At 36.6% G+C, this 20,440-nt stretch overlaps 3 protein-coding genes across 3 annotated transcripts; 1 reads left to right on the forward strand and 2 right to left on the reverse strand.

The window, feature by feature from the left end:
• The first annotated feature begins 208 nt into the window (after positions 1-208).
• PDIL2-2 (PDI-like 2-2) lies at positions 209-4,934 on the forward strand. Its single transcript, XM_012974660.2, has 9 exons — positions 209-487; positions 874-1,032; positions 1,570-1,683; positions 2,186-2,343; positions 3,372-3,471; positions 3,735-3,911; positions 3,990-4,135; positions 4,251-4,397; positions 4,542-4,934. The coding sequence occupies exons 1-9, from the start codon at positions 365-367 to the stop codon at positions 4,720-4,722; spliced, it is 1,305 nt and encodes a 434-aa protein (XP_012830114.2). The 5' UTR covers positions 209-364; the 3' UTR covers positions 4,723-4,934.
• On the reverse strand, positions 4,770-17,298 carry LOC105951515 (GDSL esterase/lipase At2g04570). Its single transcript, XM_088821288.1, is given in 6 exon segments — positions 4,770-5,318; positions 5,411-5,860; positions 11,490-11,532; positions 16,330-16,362; positions 16,364-16,559; positions 17,225-17,298. Coding segments are annotated over 6 exon segments (990 nt in total). The 3' UTR covers positions 4,770-5,124.
• An 880-nt stretch (positions 17,299-18,178) lies between these two features.
• Positions 18,179-19,901, reverse strand: LOC148768608 (uncharacterized). Its single transcript, XM_088821289.1, has 2 exons — positions 19,145-19,901; positions 18,179-19,095 (listed from the first exon to the last, which is right to left on the reverse strand). The coding sequence occupies exons 1-2, from the start codon at positions 19,899-19,901 to the stop codon at positions 18,179-18,181; spliced, it is 1,674 nt and encodes a 557-aa protein (XP_088677415.1).
• Positions 19,902-20,440: the final 539 nt, after the last annotated feature.

Raw genomic sequence — 20,440 nt, forward strand, 5'->3', positions numbered from 1 at the left:
AAATTGCACGCCGCTGCTGCTAGAGTGTTATGCTTTTAACTGAAAAAAAAGACGAGAGTATTTCGTCAAAATGACGAACAATAAATATTTATTGAAGTTTAAAACAAAAAAAGACCTTATTCCAAATGAAATTAGGTCGGTGCACTTTTACTCTTTTAGCAAATTGGTCCTATTTAAAATCTCAAATATATGATAAAACATTGAAATTAAAAAATGTAATGCATCACTACAATATTATAACCAAATGATCAATTAGATATGACGTGGAACACTCCCATTGGTCCGATCTACGTAGCACGGAAAACAGCCTTCCTTTTTATCTCCCTGAAAAATCAGTCCCTATTCAATTAGAAAGAAACAAAAAATGGAGAAATCGACACTGATCTCACTCATTCTTCTCTCCTTGATTGGAAAATTAGGGGTTTATGCTTTATACGGACCATCTTCCCCAGTTCTTCAGCTTACCTCCGACAATTTCAAGTCCAAGGTACACGCATTCATTCGTTTTCTCTCTGCGCTTGTCAGCCCTTTTTTTTTTTTTTTTTTTTTTTTTAATAGAAATTTTGTTGTAATAGAATTAAACCCTAATTTACGACTGTTATATGTTAAGTTGTTGATGTGAGTGAAGTTGAGATCTGATCAATTTTTTCTTCGATATTTGTTTCTGTAATGTGGTAATGGTAGCTAGCATGATGATTGATCCGAGTGGTGCTAATTAAATCTGAATTTGGTCATGTGTTTTTTTTTTTTTTACTTTGGGTGGATATCGGTTTTAATTTTTTGAATTTTTTTGAGACGGCGGCATTTAATTTGTATTGTAATTTTGCACATGAAATTGTATCATTTTTTTAAAATTGAAATTATGTAATGCAGGTCCTTAATTCAAAAGGCGTAGTTGTGGTTGAGTTTTTCGCACCATGGTGTGGTCATTGTCAAGCACTGACACCTACGTGGGAGAAGGCAGCTACTGTCTTGAAAGGCGTAGCGACTATCGCGGCTCTTGATGCTGATGCTCACCAGTCACTAGCTCAGGTGTCTACATTGATTGAATACTTTCGTTGTGGAGTTTGATTTCATGACAAATTGTCTTTCTTCTGTGTTTTTTTTACTGAATTATTTCCATCTAAAATTTGACCTATTCGAGAATTAACGTCGACAGACAGAAAGTTGGATCATTTATACTCTAAGAAACATGTAGAAACCTTTTGATGTTCAGCAGTTATGAGTATGTTGCCATGGTTCTTGCTCTGCCACTAGATACTGAAGCAAAGAAGACAAATTTCATGCACCCTTTGACTTGTTTCCTCTTTGTTTCTTACATTTCTTGCTGTAGAAGCTAAGGAACATTCTGGTTCAATGAGTTTTATTACTCAATTGCCACATGAGATGAAGTTTCTTGTACGTTTTTAGGTTTAGTTTTTCATTTGTTAGTGAAGGTGTGTTTATTTCCGTGTAAGATATGTGCATTGCCATGTTTTTGACTGATGGCCGTTTTTGTTTTATTGATATCCCCGCATTAACAACCATGTCTTTCTTTTAGTTTTTACCTTTCATCCTTTTTTGCTGTAGGAGTATGGAATCAAAGGGTTTCCTACGATTAAGGTCTTTTCACCAGGAAAACCTCCTGTAGACTATCAAGGAGCTAGGGATATCAAGCCCATCGCAGAATTTGCACTGAAACAGGTGAGAGTAATTTTTCGAGTACTTTGTCTTTTAGTCGATTTCTTATGTTTTGCCCTTACTATGCGATTAATATTGTACACCGATCTTTTATTTGTTTCTTAAATGTCAACATTTTATCTAAACACATGTTGTTTTCAGTTGACAAAATTCTAGGCACTATCATGCTGGCTTAGTTTTAAAGTTTTAGGCACTGTCACTATGTCTTAGGTCCTTCCTCAAGTATTATAATCAGATGTATTTGTCAGTAGACAGAGAATTATGTGATAACCTTAGGATCAAGTCTTTTGTTGTAGTGCATAGTGGCACTTATTTGTAGTTGGCTTAACACCTGGTCAGCGTAACTCATAAAGTCATTATAAAATTCTGAATAGTGTAAGTTTCCGAGTCAAGGACATTGCACTATTTCTGCATTTACTTTGGAGTAGTAGTAGTAATAATAAAGAATCAGGGTTTCGAGCAGGGACATGGATAACATTCCATTTCTATATTCGTTTTTGTTTAGGTAAGAGCACTCGTGAAGGAACGTCTGGAAGGGAAGTCATCGGGAGGATCCAGTAAGAAGTCAGAACCCAGTGCTTCAGTTGAATTGAACTCAAGTAATTTTGATGAACTGGTACTCAAAAGCAAGGAGCTCTGGATTGTCGAGTTCTTTGCTCCCTGGTGAGTGCCTTTTTGATATATATGTTTTCTTCCAGAGGTCTAACCCTTTTACGTGTGGTGAATTTTATCTGAATGTTCTTAACTGATGCTCTAATCCAAATCCCCTAAATCATTGTTTGGGCAACATTAGGAAAAGCCAAATCCCAAGGAGTAATATACTTCTGTGGTACTATTTATGGTAAATCTATAGTTATTCATTTAACCGACGAGACTGCAATGATTATTGCATGGTCTTCAACTTGAAATGCTCGAGGTCTCAACTTAGTGGACAGTTCTTAGATATTCCTGTAGCTTTCTCTCCTTATCTCTTATTTTTCGATTCCCTTCTCGTCAGTTATCACATCTATCTCCGCATGAATAACTGTGCCTCTGAAGGATTGGTCGAGTAAATTGCATAGTTGATTTGGGTGGAATGCCAAAGCTTTGAGGGACACATGATAGAACCATTAGGGCCAGAATGTTGGTTAAATCCAATGTAATTGACTGGAAGTGACTGGGGTCTGTGGAACTAGAACGGTGGGTGGGTCAGGGTGGTGGGAGATTTTTGGTGATTGTGATTGACGAATATTGGGGTCAGTAAGGTAATTATACACTAGGGTGGTGGGCTCACGTTGTGGTGTGTAGGTGGGTGGCTATATGATTTGGAAAAAAAATGATGCGGGTGGCAAAGCAGCCATAGTGGGTCCATGGACGAGGATGGTGGCAGGGGATTATATGTAACACCATAGTCTAGGGGAAGCAAAGAGAAGAAAGTGATGATAATGGGTGGTCACTTTAATGTTGATGTAGAAGCAAGTTTTAGTGGGAAAATGGGTAAAAGGACTACGAGAATTTGAAAATAAGGACCAAAGGAGCCAACTACCAAATGAGATAGGAACAGTCTGGGGACAACTCCTGCTATATGTAAATTTATAGTATTCCGAAAATTTATATTTCTTGCTTTTTTTTTGTTTTACATAGTTGTTACCATTATCTTCAAATTTGATTGTTTCATATCTTTTGGTTTGATGTAATTTGCTGCTGTGAAGGTGCGGACACTGCAAGAAGCTTGCTCCTGAGTGGAAGAGGGCAGCCAGCAGTCTGAAGGGCCAGGTGAAGCTGGGTCATGTAGACTGTGACGCCGAAAAAGTAAGTCCAAAGACTGTGAACAACCCCCCCCCCCCCCCCCCCCCCCCCCCCCCCCCCACACACACACACACACACACACACAGACACACAGACACACACATGACATAATACACTTAGCCAAAGATGATTGCTGGCGGATGCATAAATTGCTCCGTCTTTTTGGCCGATTGGATATAGCTAGTTGTTGGTCTCTATAACTTAGGAAGTTATAATTAGTTGATTGACAATGGAATGGCATAGTTCTAATAAATATGAGTTTCCAGTCTTTGATGAGCAGGTTCAATGTGCAAGGATTTCCCACTATCATGGTGTTCGGTGCTGACAAAGACAGTCCATTTCCATATGAAGGTGCCAGATCAGCATCAGCAATTGAATCATTTGCGTTGGAACAGCTTGAAACAAATGCTCCCCCTCCTGAAGTGACTGAATTGACTAGCCCTGTTAGCTCTCTCTCTCTCTAGAACACCTTTATTTTAGTTGTTATCAAAGGGGCCTTATTAATTGCTGTCATTCTATAGGATACTTTGGAGGAGAAATGTGGTTCAGCTGCCATCTGCTTTGTTGCCTTTTTACCTGACATATTGGACTCCAAGGCCGAGGGCAGAAACAAATATCTCGATCTTTTGTTATCTGTTGCAGAAAAGTTCCGAAAGAGCCCCTTCAGGCAAGGAAATCACCCCATATTTTCATTTTTTCATCCTCAAAAAAACTGAGTAACAATGTCTTGAAAGGAACAATTCTATTTCACACGACTGACTTAAGTTTGATGAATGATGCAGTTTCCTTTGGGCTGCTGCGGGTAAGCAATCTGATCTTGAAAAACACGTCGGAGTTGGAGGCTATGGGTATCCAGCTTTGGTAGCCCTCAATATCAAGAAGAAAGTTTTTAACCCACTTAAGAGCGCATTTCAGCGTGCTCAGATTATGTAACCTACTCTCTCTCTCTCACACACACACACACACACAGACACAGACAACACACACTCAATCGAGTAATGATATAGAATATATAGTAATTAAAAGCCTCTCTCTTTCTCTCTCTGATGAATAATATATGTATGTTTTGTCAGAGAGTTTGTGAATGAAGCAAGTCAAGGTGGAAAAGGAACCCTGCCTTTAGAAGGAAGCCCTGAAATAGTGAAGACAGAAGCATGGGATGGTAAAGATGGAGAGATATTTGAAGAAGACGAGTTCTCCCTTGAAGAACTTATGGGTGACGATGACACTCTTGTTACTAAGGATGAGCTCTAGTTTTACAATTTTCTCTTTTATTTTTAGATTTAGAGAACATTTAATTGAGCTAAAAACAGTTTTGATTGTTGAATTTAGCAATTGCAACTCTTCTGATTGCTTTATTTTTTAATACAAACAGTCTTACTCGTCGTCTTTAGGGGTTTGTACTCATGTATGTGTTATACGTGTGTGTGCACTAGAATATAATCGAATGGTAAACCTTTTTACGACTTCGCTCCAGTCACTATATGGTTCGAGATATGGTCTTAATACGAAATTGTCCTCTCCAAATGAATCACATGAACTGCAATTATTTACAATAATCATAGTTATAGATCTCTCCACACACACACACACACACACACACACACACACACACACACACACACACACACACACACACACATGTGTTCTAGTGTATCAAAGGAACTTGTGCAAAGCAGTCTTGACCAAATGATCAGCAACAAGTCTATTAGTCTTCTCGGTAGGATGAAATGCATCCCAAAACACATATTTGTTTGCATCGGAACATGTAAACGGGTTGCGTTCGTCACAAGCATATCCCATCTTGAACATCCCCGTTGCGCAACATGCCATTTGAGAAACATCATACCCTGCAAATAAGAAGGCCCATATTGCAAGAAAATATAAACATTTGAGAAATTAGTTGCTCGTTTTTCGTTTCAAGAACGAAAAAAGAACTTACCGTATGCGGATGGGTTCGTGATTATTTGTAGAAGTATGTAATAAGGATTGGAGAAAACCAATTGCAACCCTGGTATTTTTTTGTTTAACTTGGTCACTAAATCATACAACTTCCCATTGAAACTCATAGCCACTATGTTATAATTCTCCATGCATCCATTTCCATTAAATAGATTTTGTGTTCTTTCTAAGGGCATACAACCCATCGGAGGAAGCCCTCCGAGGCTTATTTTACGTGCACCCAAGCCGTGAAGATTGATGACAAATTTTTTGGCGATTCCGATGAGAAATTGTTGGTACGCATCCACCGTGTACTGCGATCTTCTCTGCGAATTAAATGTGTAATAATTTTCTAGAAAATCGTTCGTTCCGATACTTATCATGTACAACGCCTTGGTGATAGTATTGTGGGCTTTCGCATCACCAAGATAGGCTTTTAGTCTCTTTTGGTAGTCTTGTTGGAATAAACTTGAATAAATCCCATGGAACCGTCATGCCGAATCATCAAGAATATTATGCATAAATATAAATCGGAAGCGTACCTTACTCCGGTGGAATTGATATGAAACGACCATGGATCTTCCAGATCATCATGTACATCCGAACCCGAGAGCCCTTTAGACTTCTCTTCGTTTTCTTTATGTCGATGGAATACATAGAGAATGGAATTCGTACATGTGACCCGGGGACCATGACCAATATATACAGATAACCTAATGGGCTATCTTGTGTAATTTTATTTTAGCCCATCACTATAATAAAATTACCCTAATGTCTCTACACATTAAAGGCCCACACCCTATTAGACACATTAAAGCCCAATCTAGAAAAACTTTAGTCGATCACTTTAACGGGCTTAATCTTACGTGACAGTCTTGCAACACATAATATTTCACATATAAGTCCAACGTTGGATTAATGATCCAACAATCTCCCACTTGGACTATATGTGTAACTTTATAATTATAGGTTGCATAAATAAATTTTGAGCTCAACTTTGCTGTCATTACTGAAGTGTGTCTATAACCAATCTCGTCCATCAATCATGCTAACACTGAATCAAAGGGGCCTTCGTTCACATTAGTCGTAACGGGACCCAACAATGGTCACAATATCAACAGAATTGAATGACATAGATTATGATGTGGATGTGTAGCATGGAAATGTCATGCAATGTGACCTTAACATACCTATTTCCAATTGGTCCTCCTTAACGAGATCAAACCTTAACAAATCAGAGTGTGAATAAACCAAAACCTTATTTCTGCAGAAATTATCCTAAGAGTATCCTTAATCCGAATTAACCCAAAAAATTGTGTCTACGCCAAAATAACACATTTATTATAAACTCCCACTAAAACCGAATATCCTTAAATAATATGACACCCATACGAGCAATATGCTCATGAGACCTTTTGGGTGACATCCTTAGTGTGTACACATAATGGAGTTTATATCGACGTATTTTATAGACACCTATCCACTCTGTATATTACAAAATAAGATGCTTTTATAAACTGGTTACCGTAGTTAAAAGAGTTTTGGTGTTGGCTAAACACTCTTACTTAAATTCTCTTTTAAATAGGTATACATTAAATGGATCTATAATTTACAAGCATCATACAAACTCGAAATCAAAAAATCAAATGATCTCCCAAATGAACTGATTTCGATAAATGAGCATAAATGACCTTATATTCTCTATAATTACTGTATAACCCTTTTGTTCCTTTTCAAAGATCCACTTTAAAGAGTTATTAAATATCTGTCAAACTTTATGTACGATTTAGCCGAATGCGTACATACCGAAGTATGCATATAATTTCCCAAAGCTGACGCCATAGGGAACCTTTTGCATTCTTCTTTACCGTAAGATCTTTATTGGGCATTGAGTGAGATGTGCATCATTATCTCCCACATATCACATGGTATATACAAACATTAACTTTATTTACCTCACAAATATGAGATAATCATTATGAGTTGTAACACCTTTTAGGGAATCCTAAAACTCTAAAATAGAGTCCGTATTGAGTGAAACTCTAGGTGATTAGACTTTGTTTATAACTTTTTTCAACATTGTCTATTAAAATCAAACGGTCTCAAACATACATTTGTGACCAAATGATTTCACACTTTTGACAATTGATAAGATCTTAAATGTCATTATCATCTTAAGTTTAACTCAATTTAATACTGTATTCTCTTAAGGTTGTTGAGTTTATCTTTAAGGAGCAATTTCCTTTATGTGGGACAAGAAATTATTTTTATTATTGTCTATAGCAACAAAATGAGAAAAATAAATTCTCTCTTTCATAAACAATGAGTATAACCCTTTTCCCCCCTTAAACTCAATATCCTTAAGAGATCTTATACATCCCGTCTTTAAAACCATATGTTGCAGTCTTTAGTGCTTCTCTTAAGATTAGAAGCAAAACCTTACTTGTCATTTGACATACTTTGGAGACTCATATCTTTAAATAACAGATAAAGCGGACATGATTCTGTTACTTTTGGAAAATCTATTATGATGTCTCTACTGCAACAATGTGTCATTCTATGGGATAGTAGTTAACTGAGTACTTTTAGTCTTTTCTCGTTTATGTCATTTTATTCCTACACATAGTCAAACATGAACTGACAAAGAATTCAGTTATCCTTTAGGTTTTGAAACAAACCTTATGTTGACTATAGATGTAGAAAGAAAAATCAAACCATATGCACTATAAAGTTAATAAATCGTAACTGTAGTGCTTAAGCCGAAAGTGAGATGAGACTAATACTGAATGTACTCCTTTATATTTCTTTTCTTTTATTAATAATGAAACAAGATTAGTCAAAACTATACTTGATTCAAACTTGTCATTTTAATAATAAAACGTATCAAAAGTGCCTTAAGAAATATTCTAGTACTTGCCCTATCAATCTTGATGCCCCTACATATTTCTTAAATAGTGCACCAAATGATCTTAATACTTATAATTAGAACGATCATATTCTTTAAGTCCCTTTTACCTTAACCTTAAGGAAACTTTTAATTCCGAAGTAACTAGTTGGTCGTTCTATTTAAAAGGTAAAATCAAGATCTATGCACCCTAAATAATAAGTAAATTGTGCTATAAAGCACAAGAACCAAAATTAACATTGACAGAGAATACAGAAGCGGAAGCATGAACTAAATAGAGAACATAAACAAGAAGACATGCTCACAACTACTATTATGTCATAAAAAATATCAAATAGAATCTATGTATGTATGACATAATTAAACGGAAATGGGTTCATTTATCATAAAATACCTAGCCCAATGTTAACATGACGTTATGGACGACTCGTTAACTTTTTAAGCGGCAACTTTTTATAAATAAATATTGACGGTAAACTATCGTGTCAAACAATAAATCTACCTTAGGGCCAATTTACAGTTCACATGAAATTCTAATAACCGTCACATATTTATTATATATAACCACAAATTCAAATAAAGGTATATTCCATCTCAAGATATCGGGCACTCTATTAATAACTTATCTTTGGACAATGATATTAACTTGTAAGTGATATCTTGGTGTAGTAATCAAACACTGACAATAAGAGCACATCGAATAATAATTCTACCTTAGGGCCAAACTATTATTCACATGCAAAACACCAAATAATCGCCACGCGTTTACCACCACAATGTGCACATGCAATTCTGCAAAGTATTGGCCTACCTTAGGGCCGACACAATACCCACATTATTACATGCACAAAACCTTTTGTATTTTAAAAACAAATTAAGTTTCACAGGAGAGCTCACTTAGGCGAGATGCTGCTTCTCTTAATTCAAATCAAAATACATAAACCAAACCAATATTTGAATTTTAACTGAATTTAAGCCTTTAGACTTTCTCAAAAAAAAACAAATTTAGTCAGAGGCCTAATTAAATTACCTTATGAACCCAAATCCCACGTTATTTAGATTTAAAGTCAAAATAAAGTCAACTAGAAATCTTCACTTTATAACCCAAAGATGAACCTAAATCATAAATCGTAAAATTCATATTTGTTTGAATTTGAGATTAAAATAAAATGAGCTCACAAATTCAACCTTATTAGATTTAAAGCCAACAACAAATTTCGGACAAATAAATCCATATTCTTATGAATTTTCACAAAACAATAAAGACTCAAAGTTACAATAAAGTCACGAGTCTACGTGCCAAATATCGATTGGGTCAAAGCTTATTGAGTTATACATGATAACCCATACATATATTGACAAACAACCATTACTTTAATGAGTCAAAACCTATTGAATTATAATAATTCATATCCATAATTTGACTAATTAATCCAAATTTCAATCCAAGAAGACCCGAACTTTAGAAATCTGAAATTCCCCAAAATAAAATGCCTCAGGAAACTAAAATTGAAATTCAAACTGAATCTCACTTTATTGACCAAACAAGTTCTTAAAGAGAATTAAAAATAATTCACTTATTCGTTTGATTCTTCGTAAAACATAAATTTCAAGTGGCCCCAAAAAACCTTAAATTAACTTTTTATTCCTTAAAAAATTGCCCTTGCCCAAAACCAGAAAATCTTTCAACTTAAAGGACTGAATTGAAATTTTGAAAGAAAGCCTTTGAGTGAAAAGGGATCTAAGATTCAGAAATACTTAATTTGGGGGTTAAAAAATATATTTTCTGAATGTTTATCACAGTTTTGAGAGAAACTTTAAAGCTGGGGACTGAAATGCACTTTTCGAAAGCTTTGAGGGCTGTAATACAGATTTTACATTATTTAAAATCGACCCCGGCTCAAAATCAGGAATAACCAAAATTGAAATAATGCTAAATATCTCAAACTTAAACTAGGGGACCAAATTTGAAATTACAGAAACCCTAAATCTGGGGTTAAATTGTAATTTCCCAAAATTCCATTCTACCCAATTTTCTTTCTTCAGACCCGCCGCCACCACCATGACTGTAACCTAAGCAACACCACCGCCGAAAACACACAACTCACAGTTTCTCTCCGTCGGCCACTAAAGATCCCTTATTAGCGAATCCCCGCCGCCAAGAATTGCGAAGGACAATGACTTGCGTTCGCTATATTGGCCGCTGGAAACGGGAAGAAGACCTAAATTTTAGAGGACCTAAATTTTGCTGTGGTGGTGTTGGTATGGTGGTGGTGGAACCATAGGGTGCCGAAGGATGGCTTGGCCGGAAAACCAAATCAGCCGCCATTGATTTACCATTGCGAATTGGAATTTCAGATTTTGCCGTAAAACTTAATTCTTCAATCTTAATTCAATTCATGAGAATTGACTGAACCATAAAAACTTATATCCAAAACGGAATCAATCAATAACAATAGAACAATTTCAAATAATTGAATTGTATATCAGATTGGGATTCGGATAAGTAGATTCAATATTAGCCCTAATTTCAGAATTTAATGTCTGACCAAATTTTTTTTTTTTACATCTTAATCAGGATTACAGAACACAATTATGGATTCAGATTTCGATAACAATTTACATAATCAAATTCATAATATCATATCTCATTTAACACCTAAAGCCCCGATGATTCAAACATGGTCGGCTCTGATACCACTTGTTGGAATAAACTTGAATAAATCCCATGGAACCGTCATGCCGAATCATCAAGAATATTATGCATAAATATAAATCGGAAGCGTACCTTACTCCGGTGGAATTGATATGAAACGACCATGGATCTTCCAGATCATCATGTACATCCGAACCCGAGAGCCCTTTAGACTTCTCTTCGTTTTCTTTATGTCGATGGAATACATAGAGAATGGAATTCGTACATGTGACCCGGGGACCATGACCAATATATACAGATAACCTAATGGGCTATCTTGTGTAATTTTATTTTAGCCCATCACTATAATAAAATTACCCTAATGTCTCTACACATTAAAGGCCCACACCCTATTAGACACATTAAAGCCCAATCTAGAAAAACTTTAGTCGATCACTTTAACGGGCTTAATCTTACGTGACAGTCTTGCAACACATAATATTTCACATATAAGTCCAACGTTGGATTAATGATCCAACAAGTCTTTGTAGTATTCCAATTCCCTCCATAAAGGAATCACCCCCTACAAAATTGAAATTTTGTTGTGCATCATAACATTATTCTTCAAGATTGATCAAGAAACTAATTAAAGAAGCAACTCTCATTTTCATTTGATTGGTGTAAATTGTAAATGCAATGCTTCTCCTCTTGTAGTAGGTATGTTTTTCTTTCTTTTTTCAATAAATACTTTCATTTTGAATCGGTATGAAATCATTCATTTCATGAGTTGGTTAAAGGGTCGGGATACCTAGGGTGTTCATTCTGTAATTCTTTACCGAACCGTACATGAATTTCAGTAAAATAAAATTTCGGTATTTCAAAAATTTGTACCCTTTATTCGGTTCGGTACAGATTTTTACCAAATAAATTTGGATTTTTCAGTTCGGTGACGGTAAAACCAAAAATATATTTTATTATTTTTAAAAAAATGTAAAAAAATAATTTAAACTAATTAATTCTTGAATTCAACATTCAAAATTTCAATAATCGACACTGGAAAAAAAAAGAGTGAATATCAATAGAGGCTAATTTTTAAATAATTGAAAAAAATATTAATCTAAAAGTATTTATAATTTGTTATAACCTTAACGGATTTTAAATAAAAGAAAAAAAAATTATTAAATATTTCGGTATTCGATACGGTGCAGTACCGTACTGTACCGAATATCGGAATTCCAAAAAAATCTTTACCCACTGTCGAACCTAATTCTTAACTCGTGACCAGGTGGCTCGTGACCTGTGGTCATGTGGAGGTACAAGTATAAGCCAAACACGACATGCTCATATTTATACAATTTTATATACTTTTTATATTTTAATATAAAATTGCCTATTCTTAGATTTAAAAATAGGGTAAATTACACCTACACCCCTGAGGTATACTTAAATATTTTAAGGTCCCTACGATATCGATAATTACACTCACCCCCCTGAAACGAAGTTGGAAACTCTAACGGGATAATGCATTGGATGCATTATTCCGATATGGTTCTAATGGACTATTCCTTTTAGCTAGTGGTGGGTGATGGTGCTCGAATTTCTCACCCTCAAGACCTTCTCCGAAATCCTACTTTGAGCATTGCCGGAGAATCCACCACTAGCCGGATCGGATAGCGGTGGCTAGATGTATAAAGAATAAAATAAAGTTTGTAGAGAAAAAGTAAAGAAATATATTATTGATGTATTAAAACCGTAACCCTAATGAGGGTTTTTACATGTGTTTATATAGGTGAGTTAATAGAGGCGTATGAGTAGCCAATTATCTCTAAATTGCACGTTTCCTTCTTAACTTATCCGATATTATCGCATTTCCTTGTATAAAATATCTCCTTTCCTTCTTCTTCGAGTCTTTCCATGCAGTCTGCACCTTGTCCTACGAGTTAAGGCCTAATTTGGGCCACAAATTCGTACAAACTCCTCCGGCCCAGCTTGTGTTTTCTCCGCTGGCCTATTTCCTTGGGCCAAACCCAAGCTTGCCAAAATGGGCCCCATCATCTACTCCCCCCTATTCTCTAGTGAACCTAGCGAAGTGGTTCGCTTGAGAATATGAAAAGTCAAAAATCGAACATCCCATTTTTATTTTATTTTTTCGCTTGCTTTTAGCTTAAGTCACCCGTTTCCGCTTTTCGCGGAGCCTTGACGTTTTATGTTTATTTTCGAAACACGCGATTATTGAAGTATTAGTGTTTTTATTTTTGTTTGATTTTCCTAACCATAAGTGGTCAATATTTTGTTCAAACGAGTGTAATAAGCTCAACTGTGTGAACGTTCATAACTTACTTTTCGGGCGAACACAACTACCTTTTGGGCCGAAGCCTTGGGAATCTTGCAACCCTTCTCAAATACTTTCAACTACCTTTCGGGCCGAAGCCGCGGGGATCTTCCAACCCTTTTAAACACTTTCAACTATCTTTTGGGCCGAAGCCGCGGGGATCTTCCAACCCTTATCAAACACTTTCAACTACTTTTGGGCCGAAGCCGCGGGGATCTTCCAACCCTTTTAAACACTTTCAACTACCTTTTGGGCCGAAGCCGCGGGGATCTTCCAACCCTTATCAAACACTTTCAACTACATTTTGGGCCGAAGCCGCGGGGATCTTCCAACCCTTATCAAACACTTTCAACTACATTTTGGGCCGAAGCCGCGGGGATCTTCCAACCCTTATCAAACACTTTCAACTACCTTTTAGGCCGAAGCCGCGGGGATCTTTCAACCCTTAGCGAACTTTTTTTTTTTTTTTTTTTTAATATAAAACATATAATGAAGATACATATGCGAACTCATGCATGATGAAATCTAACAGATAATTGAGCTTAAGATAAATTGAATCAAAAGAATTTATTATTCAAGAATTTAATTTTGAAATATAACTGCGAACTTTTAGAGACATATGCGAGCATATAATAGCTTTTCGAGACACTTTTATATAATTTGGACTTCAATAAAGGCGAGCTTAAATAAATTCAAGCATCAGCGAACAAGTTCAAAGTCGTGGAGTCATGTACTAGGATGTTGAAGTAAAATTCTAAAAGAATGGTATAGTCAATAATTTATAGCAATGCTTCATTAGGTTTCATGACAGGTGAATCTTTGAGAGAAATAGACATTTATTGTAGTTTAAATAAGACTAATGCGAGTATCCTTAAATAAACGGGGTTTACCAAACTCAAATGAGACCTCATAAGAAGTCAAATTGAAGCATACTTGCCCTACTAATGTGAGCTCGATAATAAATTTAAGTTTCAATAGATCCATGCTATAAGGGATAGTATTGAGTCGTATAGCGAGCAACCGATTTAATTTAATTTTTTTTTTAAGATAGGTATCACATAAGCTATTCGAGGTATAGTTCTTGTTTAATACAAGATATATAGCAAAGATGTACATGCAATCTTCTTTAATGATTGAGGAGCACTACAATTCACATATCATGCAAATTTCAAACTTAAATGTAGAAAGAACTTTATAAAGAATTTCTGCAAAATATTGAGGCTAAAGAAAAACTTATCTTGCGCCTATGGCGAAACGAGCTTTCATGAGTTCGAAACTAAGGGATTGATGCGAGCTCTATGGAATGAATGCGAGCTACAAAAAATCGAGCCTCGAGGTCGTAGCGAAAGACTATAGCGAAATAGCTCCTTCACTTTATGAAGATTATCCATCATGATTAATTTCCTGTTTCAAAAGAGCACTAAGTAGATAGAAGAATTAATTACCGTCAGTCAGTATCACCCGGCTCATTAAAATAATTCTTGATCAAATAATAGAAATCTCTCCTTGTATAATTTAATTATTTCATGCACTGAGACACAAGCATTGACAAAGTTTAATAAACCCTATTGCAAGATAACTGCAAATGTTAGTAAAAATAATAATGAAACAGCTCTTATTTAATATACAATTTATATTTAAAGTTTATAGAAACAATCATCTTGGGGTAAGGAAATTGATAATCAAATAACAAATAAATCAGGGCACCCCATTAAAAAGTGAAACAATTGACAGAGATAATATATATAACAAGTGGATTAATAATCAAAATATGTCAAAGAGAAGATATTAAAATATGCAAAGGGGAAGAATTCCTCCCTTGTTCATTCTGCATACAATTCACATAAATAATATAATCAACAATTATTCTATCGAAAATATTAAAATATTAAAATATTCAAAATATTGGAATCTGCTAGCAAATAAGAAAAAATATGCCCACGTCACATACCCCAGTTATATGATATCTAATACACAATTATGGCATAAAATATATATCATAACAAATTTAGTAGAATATGAATAAGGATATATGGGGATTCCAAAACCCTAACATTGTGATAAGTAAGAAACCCTTTAAATTATTATGCAAATTAATTCTAACAAAAATTTAAAAATAGAAATACTTATCGACGATTGGTAACAATATGCGCTTCGTTTCAGCCATGATAATTTTAGCACTCAACGTCTCAACTCGATTCGATTTCCCACAGACGGCGCCACTTGATGGTGCTCGAATTTCTCACCCTCAAGACCTTCTCCGAAATCCTACTTTGAACATTGCCGGAGAATCCACCACTAGCCGGATCGGATAGCGGTGGCTAGATGTATAAAGAATAAAATAAAGTTTGTAGAGAAAAAGTAAAGAAATATATTATTGATGTATTAAAACCGTAACCCTAATGAGGGTTTTTACATGTGTTTATATAGGTGAGTTAATAGAGGCGTATAAGTAGCCAATTATCTCTAAATTGCACGTTTCCTTCTTAACTTATCCGATATTATCGCATTTCCTTGTATAAAATATCTCCTTTCCTTCTTCTTCGAGTCTTTCCATGCAGTCCGCATTTTGTCCTACGAGTTAAGGCCTAATTTGGGCCACAAATTCGTACAAACTCCTCCGGCCCAGCTTGTGTTTTCTCCGCTGGCCTATTTCCTTGGGCCAAACCCAAGCTTGCCAAAATGGGCCCCATCAGTGGGGATGACATAGAGTTATGAGGAGTTATGGGGTGACATGGCTCCCCTAATATTTCTTAAATCACCTATAACTCTTTGTTGTCTCCACCACTTCCTGAAACGAATAGTCTGTTAGAACTCTATCGTAATAATGTATCCAATGCATTATGCCATTAGAGTTTATAACTACGTTTCCAGGAGGTGAGTGTAATTATCAATACTACAGGGACCTTAATGTTATTTAAGCATACCTCAGGGGTTTGGGTGAAAAAAATATATTTTGGGGAATTTGGCGGGGCAGTGAGAAAATATAATTAAAAAAAATAGATGATAATACTACATACTAAAAGGGAAAGTTAGAAAGAAAGTTACGAGAACATGAGAAGTAGCGTTATCATAACCACTTAATTCCAGCAGAAGCAAACGTGACCCCAATGCCAAAATCTGTAATATTATACGCAGTATCCAAGTACGCCGGAACCGACCGCCGGAGCCCCAACGCCTCAGAGATGAAATCGGTTGCGATCCGGCCGTTTGAAAACCTTCCGGTGGGTTTGCCGCCGGCGAAATCACGACCGTACGGCTGGAAATTGCTCCTGGTACTTTATTATTGGCTTTTGTTGCACTTGCGGCAGCGGCAGCGGCGGCGGCTATGAACATATAGTTGCTTCACCGCCCATGTACATGATGCCATTCTACTTTGTATGTTTTTTTTTTTTTTGTGCTTGTCTGTATTTATAGTGAATTTGGGGGAAAATGATGATCAGAGGAGAATAAATGAAACCGGTGAGCTAAATTTGTGGGAAATTTAATGCCGGTTTGGCCCACTAGTTGTGGTATGACCATGGTTCGTCGGAACGGAACAGTGCATTGTCGCGGACATTGCCGTTTCAGTTCCGTTGCAATGTCGCGGCTGCGTCGCGATTGGAACGGATATATTTTAATTAAAATGCGAAAAATTAGAATTAATGTCAAATAAGTTTTTACTATTAACATTACCGTAGAATAATATACAAACTATCATTAAAATTGCAATTTTAATTTTAGAACAATTTTTTAAACTTTGAGAAATAGAATTAAGGGTGAAAATGCAAATTTTGAAAACTTAAAAAATCTACTGATAATCATGACAGTCGTTCCCCAGCCCCAAATCAAACTACATTTAAAGTGTTTCACCTAATTGTAATTTTTTAAAACTTTTAATTAAAAGTTAAAATTCTTAAATCGTCGTTGGAGACCTGAAAAAGTAAATTATGATGATTCATGCCGTTCCAGGCCGTTCCGGTACCCGTGACAACCGCGACCATCCAATTTATTGCAATGTCCCGGTGTTCCGGCCATTTTTTGCCCATTTGGCAATTTTTTTGTTGTGGAACGGTTTGGCTACGGTTTCCGGAACAGAGGGCACCGTTCCCGTTCCGTTCCGGCCGTTCCGACCGTTCCGGCCGTTACGACCGTTCTGGCGCCGTTTCGGCCAACCATGGGTACGAGCAAGGTTCTAAAATTGGTCGATATAGACGATCAATCGGTGTTCGAGGCGGAGGCGGTCTAAATTTTTTACGATTTTAGTGTAAATGTTTGAAAAATCGGTTTTTGCCTATAAGGCGTTTTTAGGCGGTTCGAGGTGGGTTGAAGCGGTTAAATCTTAGAAGCGGGTCAAACTTTGGTGGCAAAAATGGGTCAAAAATCGAGATTTTTTTTTTCTGAAATAATTTATTTTTGGGCTTTTAATAAAAAAAGATTTTATGCTTTGTTCTATTTGTTAATGTTAATTTTTATTTTTAAAGGACCTAATAATATATGCTTTCAATGCTCAAGTATAATTTTGGATGCACAAGATTTTTGTTTTATTTTTATTTTGTAAGAATTTTTATCATATTATGATCTTATTATTATTAAAAAAATTATTATGTGATTATGATATATAAATGATTATAAATAAAATCATATATATATATATATATATATATATATATATATATATATATATATATATATATATATATATATATATATATATATATATATATATATATATATATATATATATATATATATATTACATTAAATTTAAAAAAATCGATTTATTTCTCATTTATCACCAATTAATTACCACCGCACCGATTAATTATCAGGCTGTGCCTAACCAACTCGGGTCCAATTTCCCCCCTTTTACAACATTGGGTACGACCCATGAACTGGCTTGTTGACCATGGACCGGTTATACGTTGACCCTATTAGTGCAGTGTCGGATTGTGGCCTTTGAGTGAAAAAAATTGGTATTGCGGCCCCCTTCTCTTATCCATTGGACTTTGCTGCGCTGTCGCCAATATAAGTCCTCATCCTCGTATGCTTCCAATTTGTGTTTGAGTAATCGAATTTCTTCTTTGCGTTCCGCCGTGATACCCATCTCCGATAGCTGCTGAATACGTTTCCTTAAATCGGCGATGGCCATTCTACAGTCCTTATTTTTCTGAATGATGGCATCGATCGGATCAGTGCCACCACTAGCCGTCCAAGTTTCTTGAACTACCGCCTCACAATCCTCCCGTTTTAACCAAACCGCTTCAACCCTAAAAGGCCTTCTCTTCCTGCCCCCTTGAACGACCGAAGTTGCGTTAACGACAAAACGGATTGGTACATGGTCAGATCCTGGGTAACTCAAGTGCTGAACTTTACCATTCGGGTGCTGCGATATACATTCACCATTGGCGAAGACTCTATCCAAACGACAACGTACCGTGTCATCCGCAATTCGATTGTTGGACCAAGTGAATGGAACCCCCTCACAACCCAAGTCAGTGAGCCCACACACATCAGTCGCCTCTCGAAACTGTTCAATATGTAGCGGCAATTTAGGGTTTCCACCATCCTTTTTCTCGTTGCTAAGAATTTCGTTGAAATCTCCACATACGACCCACGGGAGGTCTCTACTTTCTTTAATGCTACGTAAAAGTTGCCAAGACAAATACCGTCGGGAGGGTTCTGGCCGGCCATATAAACCGGTTATTCGCCATTTGCTATTATGATTTCTGTCCGAAACCTCCGCATCAATATGGTAGTTCGAATAACCAATAAGATCGACATCTACATCTTTTTGCCATAATAACGCTAAACCACCTGACTGGTTGTTCCTCGCTACAGCAACTCCATTCAGATTCCATCTTCTTTTTAAATTTTCGATAACCAGTAGTGTTGCCTTCATTTCCGAAAGAAACACGAGCAGGGGCCGAAACTCCCGGAGAATGTCTCCGAGTACATGAATTGTCAAGGGAGCCCCGAGCACTTGACAATTCCAGAATATGCAACTCATAATTCTCGGCGGGACTGCACCGCAGTCTCCGCTGTTGAGGCCAGATCTTCATTACACAAGCTTGAGTTATGTCGCTTTCCGGAAACATGTCGATCAGAGAGTCCTGTTTCAGTAGCTTTCTTCTTTCGATTCTGTCCGAAAGAGCGGTTTTGGCACCCATATCGAATTGAATAGTGTGAGTAATCAAATTTAACTCGTTACCAATCACCATGGCAGGTTGAACTGGTCTTGTCTCTGTGGAAGTATGCTGCATATCATTCACCTTTTGTCTTCCGTAGTTGAATATATCAGCACCTCGGGTTGTGATATGTGATGATGCGGTCGCAACAACCAATTGGTTGGTGAGTGGCTGCAAAGGCCGGCGAGAGGAGTCCCATACCAATTGTGTCAATGCTCGCATCCATAATCCATACGGTAAGTTATCGCCGGGGTCTGTAAAATTCTCCTCATACCTCTCCGGACAACGGTTTTCAGCATGTCCAATGCGTCCGCACAAGAAGCAAAAGTTCGGGAGGCGTTCATAAGTAAATGCCACCCACACCTTTTCACCGTTGAGAATATGAAGATTCATGCCCCTTTTTAGACTTTTGAGAACATCAAGTTTAACTTTGATGCGGAAATACTGACTCATATCTATAGTTTTAGGGTTCAACAATTCAACAAACTCTCATATCTTTCCGCCAAGAAGCTGCACCGTCTGCTGGTTCCGTGTGGAAAAAGGAATATTGTGGAGGCGCACCACAATCGTCATCGTGTTTAGTTCCATAAGGGCTGGATATTGATCGGCAATGAGATCTTGGAACAACAAAGCGTTCTTTTCCAACAACCAAGGGCATCCCGACTTTGCATGCTCATAGTCTAACCGATGTTCGAACCGGATAATGAATCTATTCGGCTCCAATGGTACAACTTTGGATGATTTACCCGGTTGGAGGAGGCGAAGTATGTTGGCTCTAATGGTGTGTGACGAGATATCTCGGGTAGTGACAATCCAGCCGATCAACTGATATGTAACATTCAATATTCTGGTACGCGAACTTTCGGTTGTTACTGTGATCCCCTCTTCCTCATCAGCCGTAAGAGTGAGACCTTTTTCCATAGTATATGTTAATCCATCCATTTGAGGGAGAGATAGATATGAGTGTTAGGAAGAAGAAAGCAGAATTGTGA

The sequence above is a fragment of the Erythranthe guttata genome, chromosome 8, assembly GCF_056151865.1.
Source record: "Erythranthe guttata isolate IM_541 chromosome 8, IM_541, whole genome shotgun sequence".
Classification (NCBI taxonomy): Eukaryota; Viridiplantae; Streptophyta; class Magnoliopsida; order Lamiales; family Phrymaceae; genus Erythranthe; species Erythranthe guttata.